The sequence below is a fragment of the Arachis duranensis genome, chromosome 3 (assembly GCF_000817695.3).
Source record: "Arachis duranensis cultivar V14167 chromosome 3, aradu.V14167.gnm2.J7QH, whole genome shotgun sequence".
Lineage (NCBI taxonomy): Eukaryota > Viridiplantae > Streptophyta > Magnoliopsida > Fabales > Fabaceae > Arachis > Arachis duranensis.
Window position 1 is genome coordinate 128,803,715 of NC_029774.3, and position 26,952 is coordinate 128,830,666.

The window sequence follows — 26,952 nt, forward strand, 5'->3', positions numbered from 1 at the left end:
TGAGTTAATATTAAACCACTAGCTCCTTATAGCTCAAAAAAAAATCTAAGAATAACAATATATATTTATACACAAATATATACTTACTGATTTAATGAATAATAATTAATTTTAGTGTATAAATAATATTTTTTAATAAAAAAAGAGAAAAATTAATAATATAAGTCTAATAATTTACATTGATACATTCACAGTTTAAAAGATTTTAAGATTCATAAAAATTAAATATATGTTAAAGAAATTTAATTGAACTTATTCCTATTATTGTTAACTTTTTCTAAATGTGAGTTATTGAATTATGTAAGAATTTAATTTCAAAGTTCAAATGTTTGGTGGAAGACTAGAAGCTATGCAAATAATAAATACACATCAAAATTTCAAGGTCTGCCTAATTTCACAATCAAGACAATTAAGTAACCTTCTTTCATTTAATGATTCCTCTCGATAATGGTAATTGACCCATTTCACCATGATATATAAAATGGGCACTCTTCTAGGTACCAAGGAAAAAGAAACTGCCACCTTTCTTTTTACTTATAGTTATACTGCCACCCTCTTTTTGTGAACATATACAATAATGTTTTTAAGGAAAAACAAATCATAATGTATCCAAATTAAAGAATTCCATATGTGTGAATATTATTTTATTTTTGGGTATGGTATGAATCTAGAAAGTGTTGGGGGTTCATGTGCTTCACAATGATTGATAATGAGGCAATTCTTGTTTGACTTTGGAGACTTTAGGCATACTTAATTTAAGGAGAGGATTGAGAAAATGTAGGCTTTAAAATAGGGAGCATAAATTGTAACCGACAATATGAAAATTCTTTTTTTTTTTTTTTTTAGTAAAGACAATTTTGTTCACTATATCTATATACTTAAAATAATTCATGATACTAAAAAAATGTAAGCAAGTTTGCGTTATTTTTCCTGTAATAATTAAACAACTGGGTCAGCTAATAGGGCCATGTGTTTTGCGTCGGTTTCGAAAAAGGTATACCTAGGTATCACAGTTTCGGTTTTCAGAAAAAAATAAAAAACATTAAAACAAAACATTTAAGATGAGAATGCTAATATTTTTGCTAACGTGATATTTAATATTTTTGTTAATATTATAAGTATGAGAAGTATATGAAATTAGTCTCACATTAAAAAAAATAAGAAAAATGAAAAATTTATAAGATGAGATACTCATTAATTTATTATCTTAAAATTTGGAGTTAAATGTGGTGTATTCTCATTTTATATTCTCTCACTTTATTTTTTTTCTAAGTCTACCCAAAACAGCAAAAATCTACGCATAAAATTAATTAATTCCTGAAGAAGCATTCTTATTATCATATATGTATCGAATGAAAAATAGAGTCATGAAATAACTCAAATAAATTAAATTAATTAAACATACAAAAGTAGTTCGTGGTCATAAAAGGATATATGAAAATGAAAGAGCTAAAGAAGCCCGACCCGGATTCATTTCATTTGGCACCACCGTCACTCACATTAATTAACAATGAGAATTTAAAAAAAAAAAGAGAATAGAAAAAGAGTGATCATGCAAACATCATGATAAAAGATTAAGACCAAATAGTATATATTTTCAACAAGAAAAAGTATAGGGAGCCAATGGTCTAAACGTACAATGTGTACAATGGAGGTTTAGGAAATATTAGAGATATGACCATTAGTGTTACATTGTTCTGTCAGGTTACGTTTTTGGGATGAGTGGGTTCATGATATGGTATTAGAATTCTAGATCCGAAAGGTCAAGGGTTCGATTCTTGGTGAACTGATGTTCATTTTATTTATTCATGGACCAAAAATTTAGTCCATTATACACATTGTACACTTAGACCATTGACTTCCTAATACTACCCTTCCAACAATAATTGTAAGAATATTCCCTTGTAAAAAGGCAAACCACATGATCATAGCCTCATATATAATGTTGGACATGCATATGCCTTTTAGAATATAATAAAATCAATTAATCTGTTATATGTACATTATAAATCACTCAATATAAAATATATATTAAAAATATATAAAATAAATATATATAAATATTAAAAATATGAGCTGATTATTTTTTTTATGTGTATGAAATATTCCTGTAAAGCAAGACCTGATCTTTCAAAGTATTAGCCTTGATTAATTTATAATAACAAGCAGCATAGTTTTCATGCCACCCACCTACAAGCCAGTGTTCGTGTTTAAAATTCTAGAAATTTGCTTTTTAAATTGTATTTACACCCATTGTCAAACGTGCTTTTTTTACTTTTGATATTAGAGATAAGATAATGTCTTGCATTATTGTTGGAATATAATATGTTTAATTAGGATGTGAAAAATATAAATTAAATAATCAGATTTGTCACTTAAAATATAAATATGACTTTTAGATTTGCGTATTTTAATTTTTAAAAATTGTTAGTACACATTTAAATTTGTGTATCTCGTTCAAATTGAAATTCAAAACATCAAAAAAAAATTTTCCTTAACAAATTTGACCCTCAGAATTTTATAAAAATTTCAAGAAGTCAAATAAAAACTTTCAATTTACTTTCATGATTCATATTAGAGTAAATATCGTTTTTGTCTTCACATTTGGGGTAAGTTATAAAGTTGTCCTTAACATTTCAATCGTTTTATTTAAGTCCCTAACGTTTTAAAATTTGTTCAATGTTATCCTGTCATTAGGGATCTGTTAATAGAATTGACAGTGGGATAAAATTGAGACGATTTTAAAACGTTAGGAACTTAAATAGAACAAAAATATTGGTAATAAAAAATGATACATAGAAATAAATTTTAATTTTATCTTTTAATAATATCAATTTTTTACTGTATATAATATTCAATTATTTTTTAATCACATCTAAGTAAACTACACTTAATCACACTACTTTTATTCTAAATAAATTTTTTATATTTTTATATTAACTTATAACTTTAAGTGTAAATTTATAAAAAATAAATTTATTTACAATGAAAGTAATGTGATAAGTGTAATTTACTTAGATGTGATTGAAAAATAATTGAATATTATGTACAGTAAAAAATTGATATTATTGAAGGATAAAATTAAAATTTATTTCTGTGTATCGTTTTTTACCCCAATATTTTTGTCCTATTTAACTTCCTAACATTTTAAAATCGTCTCAATTTTGTTCCGCCATCAATTTTGTTAACGGATTCCTAACAGCAAGACAACATTAAGTCAATTTTAAATTGTTAGAGACAATTTTAGAACTTACCACAAACGTTAAGTACAAAAATGATACTTTATTTCATATTAAAAGAAAACACACTTACCATTCTATAACACTGCATAACAGGTAAAAGGCCTCTCTTACTAAAAAAATAGCCTCAAACATGTCTTAATTTATTTTTAAAAAGGTAAAATATTAAATTGGTCTTTTATATTTGGGCGTAATTCTATTTTAGTTTTTAAAATTTAAAGTGTCTTATTTAAATTTAAAAAAGTTTTATCTAGTCCCACCGTTAGGTCAAAGTTAAATAATTAACGAAATGTACTACATGAAAGTAATACAAAAATAAGGTCGATAATCTGGAGAACAAGTACAAGTTTCAGAGGTACAAAATCAATCGTGGATGCATCAATACATTTATTTATCATTTTTCTTATAATTTAAACGAAATATTTTCTCTAAAACTAAGGAGAATGATAAATAAATGTATTCCACAGTTGATTTTATGCTTTTAGAACAAGTGTGTTTACTGTCATGTAAAACATTTCGTTAATTATTTAATTTTGATCTCACGGTAGTACATTAAAACTAAATGAATTTTTTTTAGATTCAAATATGATAATTTAAATCTTAAAGACCAAAATAGAATTACGTCTAAAAATAAGAGACCAATTTAATAAAAAAAATTATGAAATTAGAGATTTTTTTTGTTAAACTATAAGAGATTGCAGAAAAGGGATTGAAGGGAGGAAAAGCTGGGCCCAAAAGTGGACTATACTTAAAAATTTAGTATTTGATTGTTAAAAAGAAAGTTAAATAATTAATATTTAATTTAAAAGTATAAAATTTAATAAATTTTAAATAAATTATAAAAAAATAAAAAAAATTAAAATACTAAGTAATAAATACCATAGAATCAGTTTTCAAGTTTTCGTGCTACTTTTTTTTTCATTTGCTCCCACTTACAAAATAGATACAACTACAAAGGGCAAGGTGGTGTATCAACCTAGGAATTATTTTCGGCCGCCATTATGATTTACAAGTAGTTAGGTTGCTTTCCCATTTTGAAGTAAGATTTGGTGGTATGGACATTGCTTACAAGATTAAACATAAAAGTTTTCCACCCCTAATTTTAAAAACTTATGTCCTTTAGTCAAATTATTTAGTTATGATACTATAGGGATATTTGTTAGTAAAATTTATTAAAATATTATATATTTTTATTTTTACTAATTTATTAATATGCACTAATGTATTTACTATTCCAATGTTTATTTATGATATAATTTAAAAATAATTAAAATTTAATATAATTGATTTAAAATTTAAAAATTCATATACAGTTATTTTTATATAAAATTAATAATTATTAAATAATAATTTAATAAAAAAGGGGGTGTTCCTGTCCGGCAGGAAGAGGGCAATGGCTTCACAAAATGGAGTCGGTCGACACAGAGCCATTGCAATACTCCCTCGCTTCTCTCTCCTCCCTTCGTTTTCTCTCTCTCTCTCTCTCAACCCCAACATTTTTGGGACCCTCCTTTCACCTTCCATTTTCGTATGCGTTTTCTCTCTTTCTCTTTCTTACACCTTTTCTACCTTCTCCTTCTTTTAACTTTTTCTGAGATATTATTATCGCTAACTTTGAAAGCTCCCGTTTCCATCTTCCTATTGCTTTTGCCTTCTTAATGTAAACTGCTGCTGCTACTCCAACTATCTCTAGCTACTTCTTTTTCGTTTTCTGATTAATCATGCTTCGCCAAAACACAAAGGATTTTGTTTCTTGTTTTTCAAATTTTGATTTTGAATTTTAGTTGTACTGAAAACATGTGATTGTGTGCTTTTGTTTGTTTTCGTCATGTCTTGGATCTTGCAACTCAAACATTTTGTAACCATTTTACTTACCTTCTTTGTTGTTTTCTCCCAATTAAAGCTCTGGCACAAGATTGATTTGCATGTGAATTATGCAGAACTTGCCTTCTGCCTTCTCTCTGTTTTTTCAATCAATCGTTTCACTGATTTCTTCCTCTGCTGCTTTATTTGGATCTTCAATTTATTGCTGGGAATTGCAGCCACGAGAAGCTTTTAATCATCTCATTTTTTATGTTGTTTCTTTTGCTTTCAATGTTGACCTTTATTCGTTGTCTCTGTGTCTTTGTCTTCCATCTGTTCGTTAATTTGCTTGGGTGACTTTTCATTTTCAACTTCTTTTCGGGTTGTTTTCATTGTACGTTGACAATGAAATTTTTTCCTTACATGGCCTTTTTCTTAATGCAGCGTGTCTCTGAAGACCTATCAAGGAAGTGAAGCTTGATTTAATCATTCATATCAAGTGAAAAGACCTTATTCTCTGCAATAAATAATAAGGATTTTGCAAATGCTAAATTTTGTCCGGTCCAGAAGTCAGCCAAGGGCAGGAGCTAGACCTTTACCAATGGGAGGTAAGATTATGTCCTCCAAATTTGAGCATGAATGGTGTTAACTTTCCTTTTTCTTGAATGATGCTTCATGCTTGGTCACTCAAATCATTAATCAATTTGAAAATTGGAGCGAAGGCTTTGCCTTTTCAACACCTTAATCTAGGATAGAATGAATGCTGGTATATGACTGCACAGTCATAAGGTGTTTGCAGATTCATTAGTTCTAAAAGTTCTGTAGTTTATTTCATGCCATTGGATTTGTTTAGCTTATCATAGATGTGGCCTCTTCAATTTAATTTCTCCTGTTTATGTTTTTCTGTCTTTTAGGCTTGGATTATGCTGACCCAAAAAGGAAAGGCAATTTTCTTGGAAAAGTTTTTCTTGCTGCTGGATTAACAGCATTATGCATTATCATGATCAAGCAATCTCCATCTTTGAGTTCCACTAGTCCGGTAATCGCTAGTCATCTTACACATGTTTTCTTTGAGAGCTTTTTATGTCTTTGCTTCTTTCCCTTTTTTTTGTCCCCTCCACACCAGAGATGTACATATTCATTATAGTTTCATAGCTGTTTGATTATTACCCTTTGAAATATATCTTAAAAGTGGTAGATTGTTGATAGAGATGAATTGATGAATGATATGAACTATTTTAATTTTTTATCCATAAAGAGTGAAGCTTGGTTATGTTTAATTACCGTTCACAACTTTTGTCAGCCAGATAGTTGAAAGAAGGAGAAAAGGGGATACTTTGTAAGGGAAAAATTAGAAAGACAAGATATATATTTTTCAGTTATAGTTTTCTTCTTTCTTTGAACTATCCTGATATAGGAGTTTGCCTTCTCTAAAGCTAATTTTCTTTATTTATTTAAGCTAATTTATCATTTTCGTTTCTGTTTTCCCCCTTTTCCAGTTTGCCATTCGCGAACCTGGGGTAACTCATGTTTTAGTAACAGGCGGTGCAGGCTACATTGGTTCACATGCTACGCTTCGGCTTCTGAAGGAAAATTATCGTGTCACTATAGTAGTATGTCTATTAATAAAAATGAAATATTTCTCTGACAAAATCAAATGCACTTATCAGTGTGGTTGCAACAGGCATAACATTGTTTTTTCCTTTTTGGCAGGACAATCTGTCACGAGGAAATATGGGTGCCGTCAGAGTTCTTCAAAATTTATTTCCAGAACCAGGAAGGCTTCAATTTATATATGCTGACTTGGGAGATCAGACATCTGTATCCTTACCCACTTTCCTCATCACTAGAAATATTTTGTTGTCATATTTTTAACTTTGATTGAAACGTATGTGGAGAATACCCAAGAAAGATTTTCTACTTAACTGGTTACCAGGTTAATAAAATATTTTTGGAGAATAAGTTTGATGCTGTGATGCACTTTGCTGCTGTTGCATATGTTGGGGAAAGCACTGCGGATCCTCTCAAGTAAGTACTTCTGGAGTTTATTCAAGCACTTCAATCTCAGTTGAATGTTTGCGTTCTGCTTGTAGTTTGCTCCTCCTTCCAAGTTGCACAAGTAACATGTCTATTTAGATACCGATTGACTTGTTTAGTGGCATATTAAATATGGTATGAGATTTATCATTGTGCCGGCGTTGTAAATGTGTTCCTGATAACATAGTCACTATAACAACATTTTTATTTAAAGCTGTTTTGCTGTTGATGTTGGTTCTAATTTAGATTTAATTCTCGAGTTGTATCAAATTTGAGTAGTATCAAATTGTAATACTTGCGATAATGCTAATTGATGGTTATGATTCATCTACTTCAGTCTTATTGAATATATATTTAATCGTTTCTTTTTTTCATATTGTCAGGTACTATCACAACATTACATCAAATACATTGTTGGTATTAGAAGCTATGGCTAAACATGATGTGAAGACATTGATATATTCTAGTACATGTGCAACGTATGGTGAACCTGAAAAGATGCCCATTACGGAAGAAACACAGCAGGTGATTAAATTATGAGAGATTATATTTGCACCACTCTTTGATACACCACTAAGTGTATACCTTTCTTTTATGGTATAGAAGACATTTTTCATTTCTCTCATTTCTAATCAATCACTTTAATACCAAAAGTGCAAGGTATATAGAGAGGAGTGCATATAACATTCCTCTAAACTATGGAGGTTGCTTGAGAATATTTTACGTTTCTCATTGTATCTGTATTGGCTTTATCGCTTTTGTGATAAAATTAATGTTCTAATGTCAGGTCCCAATCAATCCGTATGGGAAAGCCAAAAAGATGGCCGAAGATATCATCCTTGATTTTTCTAAAACTTCAGACATGGCAGTAATGATTCTGAGGTTTGTATTCTACATAAATCCTCCCGGCTCTTTCCTTTTAAATAACTTGCTCATACTTTATTCAGCGTGGTCTTCCTTGCTTAGGCTAGCTAGAAGTGATTCTGAAATGTATGGATGCCTTGAAAAGTGGGTTGCGAACAGATGCGCAATGGTTGGGTTATGGGTCCATGTAACTAATGCAGACCTTTTTTATCTTTGGCTTTCTGCTTTTTTCTTATTTTCACGCCCTAGATTTTAGGTTTATCTATGTGTGTTTAGAAGATTGTAGGGAGCTTGTGGACCTTTCTAATTAGCATGTATCAAACAGAAAACAATTAAAAATAATATTTTTTGGATTTATTGGCATAACAAAACTGACTACTGCATGTTATTTGGGCTATTGGTAACAGTTTGAGGTGTCTCTAAGTGAAATATAGGCCGTCACTGGATACTTAGGAATTATGTATGCTGATCATTAATAATATGTTTTCATATGGGAAACCGCCAGATACTTTAATGTGATTGGATCAGACCCTGAGGGAAGACTAGGTGAAGCTCCAAGACCTGAACTACGAGAGCAAGGCCGAATTTCAGGTGCCTGCTTTGATGCAGCTCGTGGTATTATACCTGGCTTAAAGGTATATCTCGCTTAAATTTCTGAATTCACATATAAAAGGAAAACATCTTATTGTTTAAGTCTCATAAACTTGTAATTGTTGAATGCATGTAGTACTTGAAAGTTTTCTCATTGCATGTTTTGCCACCCTGCAGGTTAGAGGCACGGACTATAAGACAGCCGATGGAACTTGTGTGCGAGATTACATTGACGTAACTGACCTTGTCGATGCTCATGTCAAGGCTCTTCAAAAGGCAGAGTCTGGTAAAGTTGGGATCTTCAATGTTGGCACTGGAAAGGGTATGTTAACAACTCAGAATACAATGCTTCAATTTTTTAGTTGCCTCAAATGTTCATTCCCCTGTGGTGGTTATGTTTATCAGGTAGATCAGTGAAGGAGTTTGTGGACGCGTGTAAGAAGGCTACAGGGGTGGACATTAAAGTCGAATACCTCCCTCGTCGCCCTGGTGACTATGCTGAGGTATACAGCGATCCGACAAAGATTAGAAATGAGTTGAATTGGACTGCTCAGCACGCGGATCTTCTAGAGAGTTTGAAGGTTGCATGGAGATGGCAGAAATCTCATCATAACGGTTATGGTGTTTCAAATGCAGTGGTTTGAATCATTTAGAGATCTAACATAGCAGAAAACTAGAGAAGAAACCCCAGCAGCCTCATATGTCAGCTGCACTTACTAGTTACTATTGCTATCTTAGAAGAGGGGTTATCGTTACTACATACTTATTATTATTATTACTAATTTTTTTCTTCTTTCTTTCTTTCACTCTACAGTGATTTGGTATTCAGTAGGTGGTTGTTAGGGAATTATTAGTCCATTCGTTATATGTATTAACCACATAATATGATTCAATAATATAAATGCCCAGCCAATGGTATAGTTTTTTTTCACTCTCTTAGCTTTTGATTCTTACCTTCTCAGTTGTATAATAACAATAATAAATTAATACTACATTGCTGCTAGTAAATTATATGATTGTTCATTAGGTGACACTACTAGTTTGAACTTACAAATTTTTTTTTTCTTTAAAAAAAAAACGACAAGAATAAAAGGTGGTCCTGGTCCAGTATCTAGAACCTAGATGTACCTACTATTATTGCAGATTGTCGCTTTTGGGACCCATGAATTTGTGGTCCAGTATCTTGTTGGCAATTATTGGTTGACTTTAATCATAATCAAATCCTTATGTTGCCACAAAAGTCCTTATAGGAGCACAATTAATCGAAGCATTGATTGACACAACCATTATTATGCTTTATAGTTTGTATTCTTGGATTTATGAGATTTATGGGGATGTACCGTGAGTTAAATGGTACAAATATTACGGCAGTCACAAATTTAGGACATGATAATATTCACATGTTCATACAATGTACACTGAAGGTGATGCATTAATTATAGACCCCATAGATTTTACAATTGGTAGAGACTTGCATGCATGAAGTTGATGATTGAGAATTGTTAGATGATTTAACACGTTTGTTTAAATTATCATCAAATAATTTTTAATTATCAACTTCATATAAAGACAACTATACGTGAATTTTCACCTTAACAATTTTTTCCTTATTCTTACCTTTTAACCAAACTAGGCCTTAGAGGTGGCGAATTCGGATGGGAATTCCATTCGCCGGAAGAGGCACCAAAGAACCTAAGACTTGCTCATGAGGATGCATAACTTGCCAACTGAATTTGGTAACGAGATTGTGAATGAAAGTGAGAATCACAAACCTTGTGTAATCCTTTCCGGGGCAAGACCTTGCTCCAGCACCAAATGGTATATAACTGTATGGAACAGGGCCATTCTCTTCAAATCTTGATGGATCAAAACTTTCAGCCTCATCAAAGTATTTTGAGTTCTTATTTGTTCCCATCATTGCCCAAAATATCTGTTAAAAAAAGAAAAGGTAGTATTAATTTTTTTTTTATTTTTTGTGTATCAAGTTTGTTAATGTAAAGAAAAGGGTACCTTCCATCCCTTTGGAATAGTAAAACCTTCAAAGGTGATATCTGTTACTGCCTCTCTGAATGCTCCTGGTGCAGTTGGGTACAGTCTCATGGTTTCTTGTGTAACACACCATGTGTATTTCATTTTTTGTATGCTGTCCCAATCTAGTGCTGCACCTGCTCCTTTTGATTTTGTAATATCAGCATGCTCTGATTCAATTTAGAAAGAAACCACAAAATATTAGTATCTCTGTCATTGTGTTAGAAAGTGTTACACAATTACTGTCCTAAACTATTGAAGCAGCTACACTATATTAATACAGTTGCTATGTTATATTACCTGATACAATTTTTTGGTAGATATGAGGATCCAATCCAATGTGTTTGATCATGAAAGCAAGTGTGATTGCTATTGATGTGTAGCTAGAATTCATCAATCCCATTATGATGTTACTTATTTCAATTTTTGGCACATATTTTCCATCCTCAACAGCACCAACTAAATGTGCTAGTAAATCATTCATAACAATTCCCTTTGACAAATAATCAATCTTCTTATTGATCAATAATTGAATCTCTTCTCTGATTTTACTTGCAGCCTTCATTGCCCTGTGAAATGTAGTCCCCGGAAAATTCGCCGGAACAGCATAAATTCCAGAATACAAATCATCAAACTTGCTGATAAATTTTGCCACATGGAGTGGATCATCAATTCCTAAGTAGAACTGATAGGCCAGTGAAAGAGCAAAATTTTTCACCAAAGGATAAACCTTTAGTTCTGTTTTTCCTTCCCAATTTCTCATGAAGTGTTGGTGCATGATGGATTCAATGTTGCACCCCATGTACCTAAATAGACCTTCTGGTTTCAAGAACCCTAAGATCTTCACTGGAGCCGCAGCTACAACGGCCGAGTTTTTCGCACGCAGCTGATCATGATCAGGAAGATTGAAGAGCATTCTTTGTGTCCTCAAGTACCAAACTTTGACATGTTTTGGTTCATTGGTGGAGATAAATTTGTTTGCACTAGGACCATAAAGAACCACTGTTGGTTCTCCTAGTAACTTGGTCTTGAAGATATCTGAGGAGTGCTTTTTCTGTTTCTCTTGAAGGAAATGATCAATTTGTTTGAACAGAAATTGGTAGGTTTCATTCACTATAGGCCATCCAAAACTACCTTGGGGCAGGGTTTTGGTGGCATCAAGATTTTTTCTGTTCAGAACAAAGATGGATATAACTAAGGTGATCATAATTAGAAATAAAGATTGCATGAAAAAATCCATTTTCAAACTCTAGCCAATTTCATTGAAGGATGGATTTTGTGTTCCAATTTCATTTAAATTGATCTCCAAACAAGACTCCATCTCTAGCTGACATCATAAAATTTCTATATTTTCATTTTTTTTAACTTCTGCTATGCTATAAGTTGATCAAGATTTAATTTTAATATAATATCTACTCATTCCTATAAACATGCTGAGAGCATGGACCTTTTTATTGTTTTTTTTTTTACCTGTTTTCTTTGTCGACATTATATACAACCAAGCACTTTGGACATGCTATCATATATAGGAGACTCAAATCCACGATCTCTTAAATGAGTATAAGAAGATTATGCTATTTGAGTTATAACTTATTGACGCAAGTATAGCATAAATAAATTATAGAATCGTGGGAGCTATATTGAATTTAAGATCATAATAAAAAAACAATCCCGCTAAGTAAACAAGGGAAAAAGAAAACTGTGATTTTAAGTTCTATGATTGCATGGAAAAAAAAATGTTTAAGTTGTTACGTTAGTATTTATTATCATTATTATTTTAAAAAATTTCGGAATCATAATGACTTCGTGGTTGTATGATATCATTGAAATTGAAATTATATGGTCCTTTTAATTGTTTTATTGTATATCTATATTGTAATTTTATAATTTAGATGATGTCGTCGTGGTGGTCCAGTATATATACATGTATGGTCCAGGAATATTATGTCGTTACTAACATCTTATGCGAATAACCTAAATTCAGTAGCAATATCGTGACATGTATTATCTGTATTTATCCCCATAGTTTCTCAATTGTAACTGTCATGGCTGTGTTTTGCTTCGTCAATTATATTTTAATTAAAACTTATATTAAAAATCAAGAAGGTAGGATTATGGTAACTTTTAAAGCACATATTAAATGTATTTTTAAAATAATATATTATTATTTTTTACGACCAAAAATTTAAATATATAAGCTAATTCGATATCTATAACTCTACAAGGCTGCGTTTGTTTTTGACAATAGGACAAGAAAAGATCCTGAGAACAGGATATAAAAGACAGAGACACAAAATTTTGTATTCTTGTATTCTTTTTGGTGATAAACTAGAACAAATTATAAAAATCTAATTTATTCTTAATTTTTTATTCAAAAAATTTGAGACGAAAAATATAATAATAAAAAATATGATTATAAAAAATTAAAAAGAATAATGAAAGAAAAAATAAAAAATAAATTGTGTCTCTATATCCTTTCTGTTAGATGGACAGAAAATACACTAATTCAGTGTTTCTGAACACATTGTCTCTGTCTATATCTGTTCCGTAAATAAATACAGCCTAAATAATTAGAGTCAGACTGCCAAGACTACTTAGAACGTTCAACAGAGACATTCATTAAATAATCTATTTCAGACAATTTTATTGGAATAAATTTATACTTTTTGTGATTAAAATTATTCTTTCCTAAACAAAAATCACATTTCTAAACAGGATTAGCCCCTCCAAAAAGTTCTAACTTAAAAAACATTAGCATTTTTTAACTTTTCGAAATAACCTTTCACTCAACACTCATTTAAGTTATAAATAACGCAACCAAAATCTATTTACTCACTAAAAAGGTTCTAACTAACATCACAGTTCACTTTAACCGACTGTATAAAAGAAGGGACCCAAAAAAACATAGCAAAAAAGATAAAAAAAATATGCATATTAAAAATGACATGCAGCTTTTTGATTGAGCTTTGAGTCATACTGACCACCTTGTTGGCACCTTATTCATCGTCAGAGTTAAAAAGATCATTGTTTTTATCATTCTAAATCTACTAGAGTTGAATAAAATAAGAAAGTATTCCTCTAGTTAAAATTCTGCTTCAACTAGTTTTTTAAGTTAGGACCTGTAGAATACACATCCAAGAGAGTTTAAATTTTTCTAGTTTTGATATAGTCTCTGAGAGTAATAAAAAAGAGATTTAAGAATTTGTTGGCATTTATGACAGATATCAAATGTTGTAAAACTACCAAACCCATTGTAAAAACAAAGCCAAACCAAAAACTAATATTTTCCTGACACTTGCAAACACCAGTCATAATAATTTATATGCTTTAAAATTACATAAAACTTAACCTTTCTTTATAAAAGAAATCCATCAAACTCTTCAAATATATATAATATAATATAATATAATATCATTTATGTTTAACCATAAGGACCACACAACACATTTACAAAGAAGATACTTCGTTCTTTCTTTTTTCCACTTGGTATCCATCCAACGTGGCAATACTCAAAGAAGCAAAACATGCTTTGCCATGCCATTGGGGCCAGGGTTTTGGACTTCTAAGACTTGCTTGACTAATTAGTACAGAGTTTATGGAGATTCCCAAAGATAACGTTTAAATTCGTGTAACCTGGTTAAGGAAAGGAAAGTAAACACCTACTAACTACTTTACCAACCCTCCTAATTAAAGGACTTCATATGTGAACTTCTAACTGGGGCTTAGAATTTTCATGTACAAGACTTATTCAGCTTAGAATTTGCTCGTTGAAGTAATTTACAGTCATTATTAATTAGCACGAACTATTCACATGAAATTGTGGTTGCAGGAACCATAAATCGTATTCACATCTACGCTAGAAAAAATAGCCACCTTACGAACCAATAGGCTTTTTTTTTTTCCGCGGTGTTTCTTAATCTAACAAATTAAGAACTAATTCATATGAATCAAAGCTTCATTTAGAGGCTTGTCGCTCACAAATAGATTGTTACATGTATAAGACAAGATCTAAATTCTCAACACTTCTTCAACCGAATGAATGACAGGTCAACCAATCTAAGTCGGTCAATCAATTAGTGTTGATATGGGAAAGGTTTTTTTTTAGTAGAACTAATCCATTTTTTTTAAACCCGTTTGTATTTACTATTTGTGACGCTTTGATTCAGTTGGGCCAAGTGGTAATCCAGTTCTTATTTGAGTGTTGACTCCGTCTATATTTTTGTAAGATGACTTTGTCACTTCAATTGTGAGTGCCATTTTACATCGAAAGACTTATAGTCATACATGTTCCTTGACCCACTCCCGACCATGTCCTTGTTCATTGCATTTTTAGAATTTCATATTAGGGTATAACATTTTACTCTCAAAATGCTGAATATAGAATAAATTGTCATATTTTTATGTTGAAAAAATTCTCTATGTATGAATTCCATTCATATTGTATTTATAGAAAAATGATTTTGTTTTTTTAAGGAAAGTACCTAAATATTAACTCTAGACTTTATTTAAAAATAGTTTAAATAACACTATCCAAAAAACCAATCACTGTAGAGAAAAAAAGTAAAGGGAGATAAGAAGAGTTTGAAGTTTGGAAGGGTTTGAGTTGATTTGCTATTAGAAGAGGTTAAATCAATTCAAAGATAAGGTGAGAATTTTCTGTAGAAAAAAAAAAGTTGAGAATCTGAGGTTCCACATAATGAGGAGGAAGATGTTGATTTGAAAATTTAACATTTCGTACAGTCTTAATATTTGGATATAAGATGATTTTAATTTTTGTATAGACAATTTTGTCAAGATTTGCATCTTTTATGTCACCACAAATAGTAATTTATTCTAAAATAATATAAAGAATATAATCCTGTTAGCCAGAAAGATTATTCTTATTATTATTATTATTATTATTATTATTATTATTATTATTATTATTATTATTATTATTATTTTAGCTAATAATTGAAAAAATTTTCAAGTTTTTAATATATTTGTTATGTATTTATATTAAGTAAAATGTTTTAAAAAATTTACTACTACTACTAATAATAATCTTAATATATATTTTTAAGACACATTTTAACTAACAAAAATATCTAAAAAATAATAAAAAAGTTAGTCTAAAATAGTTCAAAATGATCATATTATGTATTATTAATGATCGCTTGTATTATTTTGCATTCTTTAGTTACTATTAGAATAATTATATAATATTAAATGAAATAAGTATGTAATTATAAATGTTACAAATATAAAATTAGATAAAATAATTTTAAATTATTTTCTTCCTGACAATTAACATTACCGTTTACCTAAATTATTTATTTATTTATTTATTGTTTTTTACATTGGCAACCAAATAAGTTCGGTAAGAAAAAAGAGTATCCAGTTAAAGTGTATAGTGAGAACATTTATTTATCTTTGTCAATTTTATTATTGGATGTCAATATAAGAAAAATGTCGAAGTTAAGGCTTAATATAATAGTGTAGTGTTATGGCTTATTTAAAAACTTAGACTCTAATATATATATATATAAAAAAACACTTTTAGACTCTCCAAACTCAATAAACAGAGAATCACAAAATTATAATGCCTAATATAAGTGATAGTTGTTTGAGTTGCTTATGTGTCACGTCCCGAATTCGATTTTATAGCTTAAGATCGACGTGTATGTAGAGTTAAAAATTAATTGTTGGCTCTCGGTTGATGGATACTAAAAAATTTATGCCTAGTAACAAAAAGAAAAAAAGGAAGAAAAATAAAGAATCACAACAATATTCTGCAAAATTATTCTTAAAAATCTAAAACCCCAATTAAATCACAATTAATAAAACTCTTCAATTTGAAAAATAATGGTAAGAAAAATAATTTAAAAGATTCTAATTAAGAAAAGTAATAAATTAATTATAATCTTAATTGTATTATATTATAAACATCTCAAAGACAAAGTTGGTCATTAACACAATTCAAGTTTGACTTCCCTTTTTGGCTAAAGTTTATTATATGAGAACTTGGCTGCTTCTGCGTTATAACTTATAACAGAGACGGTGGATGTTGAAATTGAGTTCACATACTCATATCCATACACATACATACATACATACATACATACATCACCATTTGAAAAAAAAGAGAATCTCCATCACTATAAATAGATAATATCTTAAGCTTGCATTGCATGAAATCCAAACCAAATAAACAATAAAGCATGGGTTTGTTTTCTGAAGCACTTGTACTTCATTTTCCCTTATTAATCACCCTCCTCCTTCACAACCATGTGGTTGGGGTATCATATACCACAGATAAACAAACTTTGATCACACTCAAGTCTCAGCTCAGTGATGACACTTCCAACAAACTATCTTCTTGGAACCAGAACACTTCCCCATGCAGCAACTGGACTGGTGTCAAGTGTAACAAACTAAGCCAAAGAGTAACTAGCCTTGATCTTTCAGGGTTAGGACTCTCAGGTCAATTGAGCTCTTCCATTGGCAACCTCATCCGTTTAAGAGTTCTCAACATGAGCTCTAACAATATTGAAGGAGTGATTCCTTCTAACATCACCCTCTTGACTCAGCTCCAGATTCTTGATTTATCATCAAACAAGATTGTGAGCAGAATTCCCACAGACATTGGAAGCTTGAGGAATCTTCAAGTCTTGAAGTTGGGAAAGAATAATCTGCATGGTGCAATTCCAGCTTCTCTGGGAAACATTTCTTCCCTCAGGAATATCAGTCTTGGCACCAATTATCTCAGTGGCTGGATTCCAAGTGACTTGGGAAGGCTCAAGAATCTGATAGAGCTTGATCTCACTATCAACAATCTCACAGGGACTGTTCCATCAGTTATATATAACATAACTTCCCTTGTTAACTTGGCCTTGGCTGCAAACTCCTTCTGGGGTGAGCTTCCTCAAGATGTTGGTCATACACTTCCAAATCTCTTGGTGTTCAACTTCTGCTTCAACAGATTCACCGGTGGGATTCCGGCTTCTCTGCACAACCTCACTAACATTAGGGTCATCCGAATGGCTCACAACCTCTTGGAAGGGACAGTGCCACCTGGTCTAGGAAATTTGCCATTCCTGCGCATGTATAACATTGGATACAACAAGATAGTTAGCTCTCAAGGAAGAGGTTTGGATTACATTATTCATTCTTTGACAAACAGCACCAAACTCAACTTCCTTGCGATGGATGGTAACAGGTTGGAAGGTGTGATTCCTGAAGCCATTGGTAACCTCTCCAAGAATCTCTCAATATTATACATGGGAGGGAATAGAATCAATGGAAGCATACCCTCTTCCATTGGCCATCTTAGTGGCATGAGATTGTTGAACTTGAGCTACAATTTGATCACCGGAGAAATCCCACAAGAGTTAGGCCAATTAGAGGATCTACAAGAGCTGATTCTAGCTGGAAATCAGCTATCTGGTACCATTCCAAAGTCTCTTGGTAATCTCCTTAACTTAAACCAGATTGATCTTTCAAGAAATGAACTTGTGGATACAATACCAAGTAATTTTGGGAACTTTCAAAGCCTGCTCTATATGGACTTATCCAGCAACAAACTCAGTGGAAGCATACCTGGGGAGATACTCAATCTCCAAACTTTGAGCAAGGTTTTAAATTTGTCAATGAACCTCTTGAGTGGACCAATACCTCAAGTTGGGAATTTGATCAGTGTTGCCACCATAGACTTTTCCATCAACAAATTGTATGGTGAGATTCCCAGCTCATTTAGCAATTGCCTGAGCTTGGAAAAATTGTCTCTAGCAAAGAATATGCTTTCAGGTCCCATTCCAAGTACTCTTGGAGATGTGAAAGGTTTGGGAACTTTGGACCTGTCCTGCAACCAACTCTCAGGATCCATTCCTGGTGAACTTCAAAATCTACATGCCCTTCAGCTTTTAAACCTCTCTTATAATGATTTAGAGGGAGCCATTCCTAGTGGTGGAGTATTCCAGAATCTCTCTGCTGTCCATTTAGAAGGTAATACAAAACTCTGCTTGCATTTCTCATGTGTGCCTCATGGCCATGAAAGAAGGACCGTCTACATCATCGTAGCCTTGGTGGTGACATTGATACTATGTCTCACAATTGGCTTGATACTATACATAAAGAACAGAAGAGTCAAGGTAACATCGGCGGCAGCATCTGAGCTGTTAAAGCCTCATGCTCCGATGATCTCTTATGATGAACTTCGTCAGGCAACTGACGAGTTCAGCCAGGAAAATTTAATAGGATCTGGGAGCTTTGGCTCAGTATATCGAGGCCTTCTACGCGAGGGAAGTATTGTTGCTGTGAAAGTGCTTAACATTCTAAGAACTGGTTCTCTGAAGAGTTTCTTTGCTGAGTGTGAGGCTATGAAGAACTCAAGGCACAGAAATCTGGTTAAGGTGATCACATCTTGCTCTAGTGTTGACTTCAAGAACAATGAGTTTCTGGCTTTGGTTTATGAGTACATGAGCAATGGGAGCTTAGATGACTGGATTAAAGGGAGGAGAAAGCATGCAAATGGAAATGGTTTGAAGCTTATGGAGAGACTGAATATAGCTATTGACACAGCTTGTGCATTGGATTACCTGCACAATGATAGTGAAATTCCAATTGTGCATTGTGATTTGAAGCCTAGCAACATTCTCTTGGATGATGACATGACTGCCAAGGTTGGAGACTTTGGATTGGCTAGGTTGCTGATTGAAAGATCAACAAATAATCAAGTCTCCATTAGCTCCACTCATGTCCTTAAGGGTTCAATTGGTTACATTCCACCAGGTTAGTAGCCTAACAACATCTTTAATTGAATAACAGATCATGAAAGATTCTTTTGAATGCTTTGTTTAACCAAAAGGGTACTTGAAATGCAGAGTATGGATGGGGAGAGAAACCATCTTCAGCTGGAGATGTGTACAGTTTTGGGATAGTGTTACTTGAGCTGTTCTCCGGGAAGAGCCCGACAGATGAGTGCTTCGCCGGTGGCCTAAGCCTAACAAGATGGGTAGGTCCAAATCCACAACTCTATTGTCTGGATGGAATTCTTGGAGTTGGTCTGTCCTGTGCTGCAGACACCCCAGATGCGAGAATTGGCATTCGAGAAGCTCTTCGCCAACTAAAAGCACTTAGAGACTCTTTTTTGAAGAACAATGACAGTAAGAATGCTGCAGCTACTAGCAAACGTTACTACCAAGTTTCAACAAAATGAATTCATGGAGAGTACTCGTATGACTCAAGGTTGGCACCATTTTATCTCTTTTGCAGCTACACTTCACAAATAATGGTCAAGTTGTAACTTGATATTGAAATCTTGCCATAGAACATATATAGCATGGTACTTTCGTAGAATATAAATGACAGAACGTAATAATTCTCCATAGAAAAGAGAATGAAACACTTAGTATGTAAGCATCTCTTATATATATAAATGTCGCCATATTTGTTTCTCTGTTGTTAAGGTTTATTCTTAACGGAAAATAATGTCACATTTCGGCAAAATTTTCCCAACATATAGACATAAGGTTTATGGATTTTACATACGATATAACTATAAATGAATAAGGTGACTACTATATTAATGTATATATGAATAACACGGCTGCCTGCTGCTGCTATACTCTACTTATAGCAATTTTTGATAATTTTTGACACTCAAATTGTCATCTGGAGAAATTATTGTTTCTTTCTTAAAATTTGTATTTTGTCGTAGTCCACACAAATACCAATCATAATTTTGAAGAGTGAAAGCATAAGGGGGAAAAAAATTCTGTTATGGGCACCGCATAAGATATGCTTCTTTGCATGCTCAGTCATAAACATAGAGCAACACAGGTATTCTAAACTCAAGGGTTATTACATCTAGTGCCACTTCCAACACAATGTAGGCTAGCCCGGGAGTGTACCAGACCAGTATATAAATGGAATCAATCTCTGGTTTTTGTATCCGGTACACATCCATGCTATTTAACCTGTGTTGTGTAGCATTATTTGTAACATCTACATAACTGCACAGGAATTTAAAAAAAGAACATCCTTATCAAACCTTGTAAGCTAAGAAAAGACAGACGAAAAATCAAAAATTGAAATGACTTGCTAAAGAAGTAAAGACACTAATCCTGTTAGCTTGTAGTGATGTTATATTTATTTGAGATTTTAGTGATGACTGACACAGGAATATTTACAACATGACCTTGATTACCAAATAGCCCAATCCTTCCAAAGCTTGCAGCAGTGCTGTTGCTGGTTGCATTGAAGATCACAGTTAAGACTTGTCTCTCCCCATTGGCAAGAGAGAAGCGAGTTGGCGACACATTCACTGAAACACCATATGGATTACTCCAACCAACACCGTAAGTTTCATTCCCAGCAATGTTTTGGAATGTTCTCTGGACAACTCTAGTTTGGTTTAACTTTGCTATTGTGATTGAGGGAATGTTCAGATCAGGGCCATATAAAGTAGAGTTATAAAGCAAACAGTTTTGATTGGTGTAGTTTAGCACTGTAGGAGCTGAGCCATTGATAGCACATAGAAATGACATATAATCCTCATAACCTACAAAGCCAAAGACATATATAAACATGTAAAGACACCAATCTATTGTTTCACTAAGTTTTGTTTGAAGATCCCAGTGCACCTTTTGAGTGACTTACTGGAATCAAAAAGCAATCCCGGATCTAATGCTGAAGTAGCATTCACAAAACCGCTTCCCGTGTCGAAGGGAGTTGCAGGAGATTGGCTTAAGTCTGGAGAGGCATATGACTGCTGAGCCATTATTGGCTTACCAATGCTGTCATACAGAGAAGCTGTGGTGGAAAGAGCAGACGCAATGGCTGCAGGACTGAAATGGGGGAACTTTTGCTTAATGAGTGCAGCAAGACCGGCAACATGAGGTGCAGCCATGCTTGTGCCAGACATTAAAGCAAAATTCTCACCTAAAAATTCACCAAACCAATTGGAGATCAGATTGTAAAAAATTCACCATAACAATAAAAATAGTAACAGATTATAAATTTGTAATAGAAAAGGGTGTCATGTTTTAACTTGAAAGAAACCTAAAAATCATTTGTGTTTTGTTTTTCTACTAAAAGCTAGCTATACTTATTTATAAACCTAGGAATTCAGCTGAATCAGTGGAAAGAGAACTCCAAGCTGCCCATATAAAGTTTCCAGGAGCAATCAAATTGGGTTTCAAAATATCAGCTTCATGAGGAAGACTGTCCTGAGGATCTGGTCCTCTAGCAGAGTAATACATAACCTTTGGAGCATCATTGCTATAGTTTGCTTTTAGTCCACCGCAGATGCTAGCAACAGCCCCTAGTTTAACAACTTTCTTTGAAGTCTCATCTATTTCAAGTGAAGAATTGTAGTATTGCAGTAATATCTGTCCAATTGAAATTTGTGGGAGAGGGGATCATTTTAGTATTTATGAGATTAAGAACTCAATGAGTGCATCAAATATGGTATGCACAGAATATAAAATACACATGTGTATTTAATCCTGCATATAAAAGGAAGAAATGAATAACTTCACCTTGGAATCATTTGCAGATGCAATTATTATGCCAGCCATTTTCATTGGAACTGGGTTAAGCTGAAAACTAGTCACAAGAGGGTCCATGCAGAAAACAAGACCAATTGCACTAAGATTCTTGGCCATTTCTAAGGCACTCTTGATGGTGGATAGCCCAACCACAAATCGGATCGTATAGCTACAGATCAGGATGTTTCCCTGTACCAAATCCTGATTGAATTTACTTGCATCTTGACACTCACCCACATACATATCATCTTTAACTGTTGTGTCATTGTTCAAAGCATGATGTGCATGAACCAGTTTATACATTATGTTTTTAGGTGTTCCAGCTGTGGAAAGTCACAGAAGAAATATGTAAAAATTGGGTAGTAAACAAATACCAATATCCGTATTGATAAAGTAAATTATAATGCACATATTAGCAATTCAATTATATTATTTACAAATGGAATGTGTGACAAATTGTGAGGGAATTTCATCAATGAAACATGGTTACTGAGAAATCTTTAAAGACAACAAGAACTGGTTCTCAACAATATAGTGAATGAATGAGTGAAGATCTCAGATATCTGTATTGTTCTTCCTAGCTGTTCATCAACCAGTGAAAGATAGCAACTTAGTACATTTTAAATCAGCAATATCAACGGAATAAGAATGCAGAGATGCACTATGCTTATATCTCATGCAGTGGAATAAGTACAAGCACTGAAAAGCATCCTATATATGATGTAAATATGGTAAGGAAATTTGGCGAAATGGGATTCTTTTTAAAATACAAATTCCTCAACCAGCTGAGAATGTTCAAAGAAAAGTTAAACTTTTCCACAACTGAAACTTCAAAACAAAGAATAACTCCGTTTTTGTGATTTTTACAAAAACATTACATAACTAAGCCAGCCTACCAACTCCTACCAACACACATATAAGCCAAGAACACTCCTAGAAAGTTTGGAACCTTGATTCATGCAGAAATCCTGTTTTGAACAGAAAATATTTCCTAATCTATCATGATTCCAAAACTAATGATAGAACACAGCGAAAAAGAAAATAAAATAAAAAGAAATGGTTTGCTCTATGCTTTTCTATATTAAACATGGAAGTTTCACCTTGAAGCTCTTGATTATAAGGTAAGAAATCAACTAAAATACTTGGCATTTCTCTGGAAAATAAGGAATAGCTAACCAGGATTAGAGTAAAAAAAAAAAACCTACGTGCGAGTCCAACTCCAGGTATGGTCATATTATTTCCAAGAATGATGGAATTGCTATAAAGTCGATCATGAGAGGCTGCTCCAACAGTAAAGATCCATGGACTGAAGGAGGACATGCTCATAGGTGAGGGTCCAGTATTGCCAGCAGCTTGCACTACAAATATACCAGCTTTTACAGCTGATAGTAATGACATGTCTATTGGATTGAAGAAAGTTGCAATACCAGGAGGGCGCCTATTTGGAGTGATTGACAAGCATATTATGTCAACCATGTCCTGAGCTGACTGTAAATGATGAACCATACTTGTAAGCCTTACCAGATATAGAATTGACGATGCACTTGACGTGAATAATATTTTTAAGGCAAAAGAAAATTATCTTTAAACTATTATATTCAAGACCAAGAAGTAGCGTTATAAAAGTCAATGAATGACATTGTAAATTCCAATACAGTCTATTGAAAAAATGAACTTCTGCAAAAGTAGTATGAAGCTAGTAAAAAGGCCCTTGTTAAATGGATAACAATAGCTATATAGTTAACAAGTCATTCATCACATATTTCTCATTAAAAGGTACAAGGCAAAAGAGCATAAATCAACGATAATTATACAAAAGAGTAGAATATGCCAACAACTGACCTTTTAACAAATAGAATTATCGTATATTGCAGACAAAAACATATTATGTTGGCAATGCATCATTTATCAATACATGTACCTGGTCAATAGCTGCAACAACATCTGCAGCAAATCCACCAAACCTCTTGTATAATGCCTTGTAGACAGCAATGCTGTAAAAGATTGAAATTAAACACATTCATAAATCACACAAAGAAAAAAAGCAGTCAGCTAGCCAGTGCACAAGCATCCCTCGTTAACGCATGGTCCAAGGCTAGAATAGATAAAATGTTGCTCCAAGGCTCCCTTTCACATTCATAAATCACATAAACAAGATTAAAACAAAAGAATTGATTATGCTCATCTGAAAATATTAGAAATCCAGGCTAGATAAATAAAATGTCTGTTTTCAGATTAAAAAAATAAATAAATAATGAAATTGTCTCTATAATACTGAAAATGCAGAATAACTTATTAAAGGGATAAATTGTTTTTTGTTGCCAGAAAACTATGTGGAGACAAAAATAAGCATAACAATCTTATGTCAACTAAAATAGAAGTAATAAAAAAACACAAGGCTTAGAGAAAATAAGCAACAATGTAGACAAGAATGGGTTGGCACTGATCAAGTTGTAGAGCACTTGATTAAGGACCAATTCAAATAAATTCTTAAGTTGTTGGTGAAGGTACGCAATAAGTTTACATCCCTGATAGAGTGCAACTATAGGATGAAGCAGAACAATGCAAAACTCCAGATACTGAATTATCATACATGAAATGCATTACTAATCATGACACAACTTTTTTAAATCAGATAGTTTGAAATTAGTTACTGCGAACGGGGAGCCATCCCACTAGCATTTCCAAAATGATGCCCAGCAACGACCACTGGAATCCCATAGTTTCCTGATGAAATAGAAGCTGTGTGCCTGTAATTGTAGATACATCAGAATGGATAATTAGTAGAAGAAAGATTGAAAAGTCAAAGTTTACCGGTGCAACCACTTAACGTAACTATTATGCTGAGAACGTGTGATTGAAAAAACAATGAGACATAAGATCCATTTGGAAATGCCAAAAACTCACGTGCCATGGCCATCGCCATCAAATGGAGAAGCATAGTCCTCACTTGAATTAAATATTCCTCTGGTTATAGCAGAGGCTGCGAAATGACGGGCCGCAACGAGCTTCCTATTGCAAGAACCAGATGGAAAATCCTGTGTAACCTCACAGATGCCGGAGAAATTTGCAGGAACAGGGTATGGATGTTCAGATTTATCATCTTGGAAACTGGGGTGTGTAGGATCAATGCCAGTGTCAATAAAACCAATGGTGATTCCTTCTCCAGCAGCTTCAAACCCACCTGCTTCAACCCAAGCTCCCTTTGGCAGACCCAAAAATTGTGGCGTATGGGTGGTTGCAGTTCTGACAGAGAAATCCAAAACCACATTTGACACTTCTCTTCTCTTTGATAGCTTCTCTGCCTTTACCAATTAAGTAATTCAAAAAATGAACATGTTTCAGTTAGTCATATCACATACAGAACCAATAAGATAAGCAATAAGCATAAAGGCACCAAACACAAAATGAGATAATCAAGATGGTGAAAATTAGTGTCATACCTGCTGTGGGGTAACCAACACAGCGAATCCATTAATCAGGTAATGATAGCTATAGAGCTTCAGATATTTCTCTCCTCCTAACACTTTCTTCAAAAGTGAATCATGAGCTTGGGCAATGTAATAACTGTGGCTCCTAACTGGCTTCGTAACATTTCGATGTCTAAAAACAGCAAAATACCATATCCCTCAAATAAATGCATTCATTTCACAAATAACCTCAAAAATTCTAGAAATTGGCAAAACGAAAGATAAGGAAGGATGATACAAAGTACCTAGAATTCAGAACATGGAATAAAAATATAATGATAAGTTTTTCAGGCAAACTATCCATGAACAATATACATTGTATTAAGCAATCACTTAATAATTGCATATCATCACTCCACAAATATATAACTTCCACTTCTGATTTTAACTTTTAACCAACCGGAGCGCGCGCACCGGTGGGGGGAGGGACACAGAATACTAACTCACTCCGACATCATAAGTCCTAAGAAACTGGGAAAATAAAATGAAGAAGAACAAGAGAGCCAAAAAAGGAAAAAATATGTAACTAGAAAAGAATCTAACAGTACAATTACCAAAAACATAAAAATAATCCTTCAAACATTTTTCTTTTTTAACTGTGAAAGTGATGGGTTACCTTGTTCTATGGAGTCTATTTCTTCTCAAAGAAGTACCATGTCTGAAGCTGTGACTCCTTCTTGCCAACTCATCCTGATAATGAGAAGCAGGAGCTTGTCTCAGAGTAACAATGTAGACAGCACTAGCTGCATCACCTGAATCAACTTGACAAAAGGAAGGTAGTATAAGCATTCCATATAAACACAACATCCCCACATGTACCCAATAAATGTTCCCCATTTGTGTTTTGGTACAAGTATGAACAAGAAACTGAGAACAATTCTTCAGTAGCACATATAGCTCATCCTGGCAAGATTTCCCTTTAACATTTATATAATTAGATATTATTTATTCAGTGGAAGAGTCAAAATAATGCATTGTTTTATAGTTTCTCCTGGAGTCTAGCCCATGAAGCAGAAGTGGAGAAAATGAATCCAAGTGTCAACTCAACACAGAAAAAGATAAAAAGCAGTGAACTCTATTCTGTGAGATAAGAACCAGCCGAAGACACTTTTGGAGATGGGAGGGTCTGTGACTTCTATCAGTATTCATAATAGCTTAAGTATGGAAAATCTAGAACCTACCTTGGATACTGAGAAAGTTGTAACTTTAAATGCTTTGTTTATTGGCTAAGATACTACACAGAAAAAAAAAATTAACATTCCTTATTATAGTATATAGGTGGAACTAAATTGTAAATAAAGAAGCATATTTGCTAAAAGAAAAGACGGACATCACGCTCAATTACCAATGTACATATCAGATTTGTGACATCACACGTACCAATTCTAAGCA

The 26,952-nt window shown here is 32.9% G+C and overlaps 4 protein-coding genes across 6 annotated transcripts; 2 read left to right on the forward strand and 2 right to left on the reverse strand.

Annotated features, from left to right (window-relative positions):
• Positions 1 to 4,618: 4,618 nt before the first annotated feature.
• LOC107481854 (UDP-arabinose 4-epimerase 1) lies at positions 4,619 to 9,542 on the forward strand. 2 transcript variants are annotated; one of them, XM_016102195.3, is made up of 11 exons: positions 4,619 to 4,767; positions 5,487 to 5,650; positions 5,957 to 6,081; positions 6,542 to 6,655; positions 6,756 to 6,863; positions 6,979 to 7,070; positions 7,463 to 7,604; positions 7,867 to 7,961; positions 8,449 to 8,578; positions 8,712 to 8,856; positions 8,940 to 9,542. In XM_016102195.3, the coding sequence occupies exons 2-11, from the start codon at positions 5,587 to 5,589 to the stop codon at positions 9,176 to 9,178; spliced, it is 1,254 nt and encodes a 417-aa protein (XP_015957681.1). In that variant the 5' UTR covers positions 4,619 to 4,767; positions 5,487 to 5,586; the 3' UTR covers positions 9,179 to 9,542. The 2 variants fall into 2 exon arrangements, with proteins under 2 accessions (XP_015957681.1, XP_015957679.1); XM_016102193.3 differs by having other exon boundaries at positions 4,643 to 4,899.
• Positions 9,543 to 9,948: 406 nt separating this feature from the next.
• On the reverse strand, positions 9,949 to 11,834 carry LOC107481853 (beta-amyrin 28-monooxygenase-like). The gene is made up of 3 exons (XM_016102192.3): positions 10,863 to 11,834; positions 10,545 to 10,732; positions 9,949 to 10,464 (listed from the first exon to the last, which is right to left on the reverse strand). The coding sequence occupies exons 1-3, from the start codon at positions 11,800 to 11,802 to the stop codon at positions 10,171 to 10,173; spliced, it is 1,422 nt and encodes a 473-aa protein (XP_015957678.1). The 5' UTR covers positions 11,803 to 11,834; the 3' UTR covers positions 9,949 to 10,170.
• Positions 11,835 to 16,754: 4,920 nt separating this feature from the next.
• Positions 16,755 to 19,904, forward strand: LOC107481559 (putative receptor-like protein kinase At3g47110). Its single transcript, XM_021139318.2, has 2 exons — positions 16,755 to 19,331; positions 19,424 to 19,904. The coding sequence occupies exons 1-2, from the start codon at positions 16,763 to 16,765 to the stop codon at positions 19,756 to 19,758; spliced, it is 2,904 nt and encodes a 967-aa protein (XP_020994977.1). The 5' UTR covers positions 16,755 to 16,762; the 3' UTR covers positions 19,759 to 19,904.
• A 317-nt stretch (positions 19,905 to 20,221) lies between these two features.
• LOC107481558 (subtilisin-like protease SBT2.2) lies at positions 20,222 to 26,930 on the reverse strand. Of its 2 annotated transcripts, XM_052259709.1 has the most exons (11): positions 26,906 to 26,930; positions 26,177 to 26,312; positions 25,534 to 25,693; positions 24,998 to 25,395; positions 24,745 to 24,840; positions 24,012 to 24,084; positions 23,296 to 23,578; positions 22,082 to 22,413; positions 21,661 to 21,931; positions 21,201 to 21,482; positions 20,222 to 21,102 (listed from the first exon to the last, which is right to left on the reverse strand). In XM_052259709.1, exons 1-11 carry the CDS (start codon positions 26,913 to 26,915, stop codon positions 20,669 to 20,671), a joined length of 2,475 nt encoding a protein of 824 aa, XP_052115669.1. In that variant the 5' UTR covers positions 26,916 to 26,930; the 3' UTR covers positions 20,222 to 20,668. The 2 variants fall into 2 exon arrangements, with proteins under 2 accessions (XP_052115669.1, XP_020994979.1); XM_021139320.2 differs by lacking the exon at positions 26,906 to 26,930 and having other exon boundaries at positions 26,177 to 26,697.
• Positions 26,931 to 26,952: the final 22 nt, after the last annotated feature.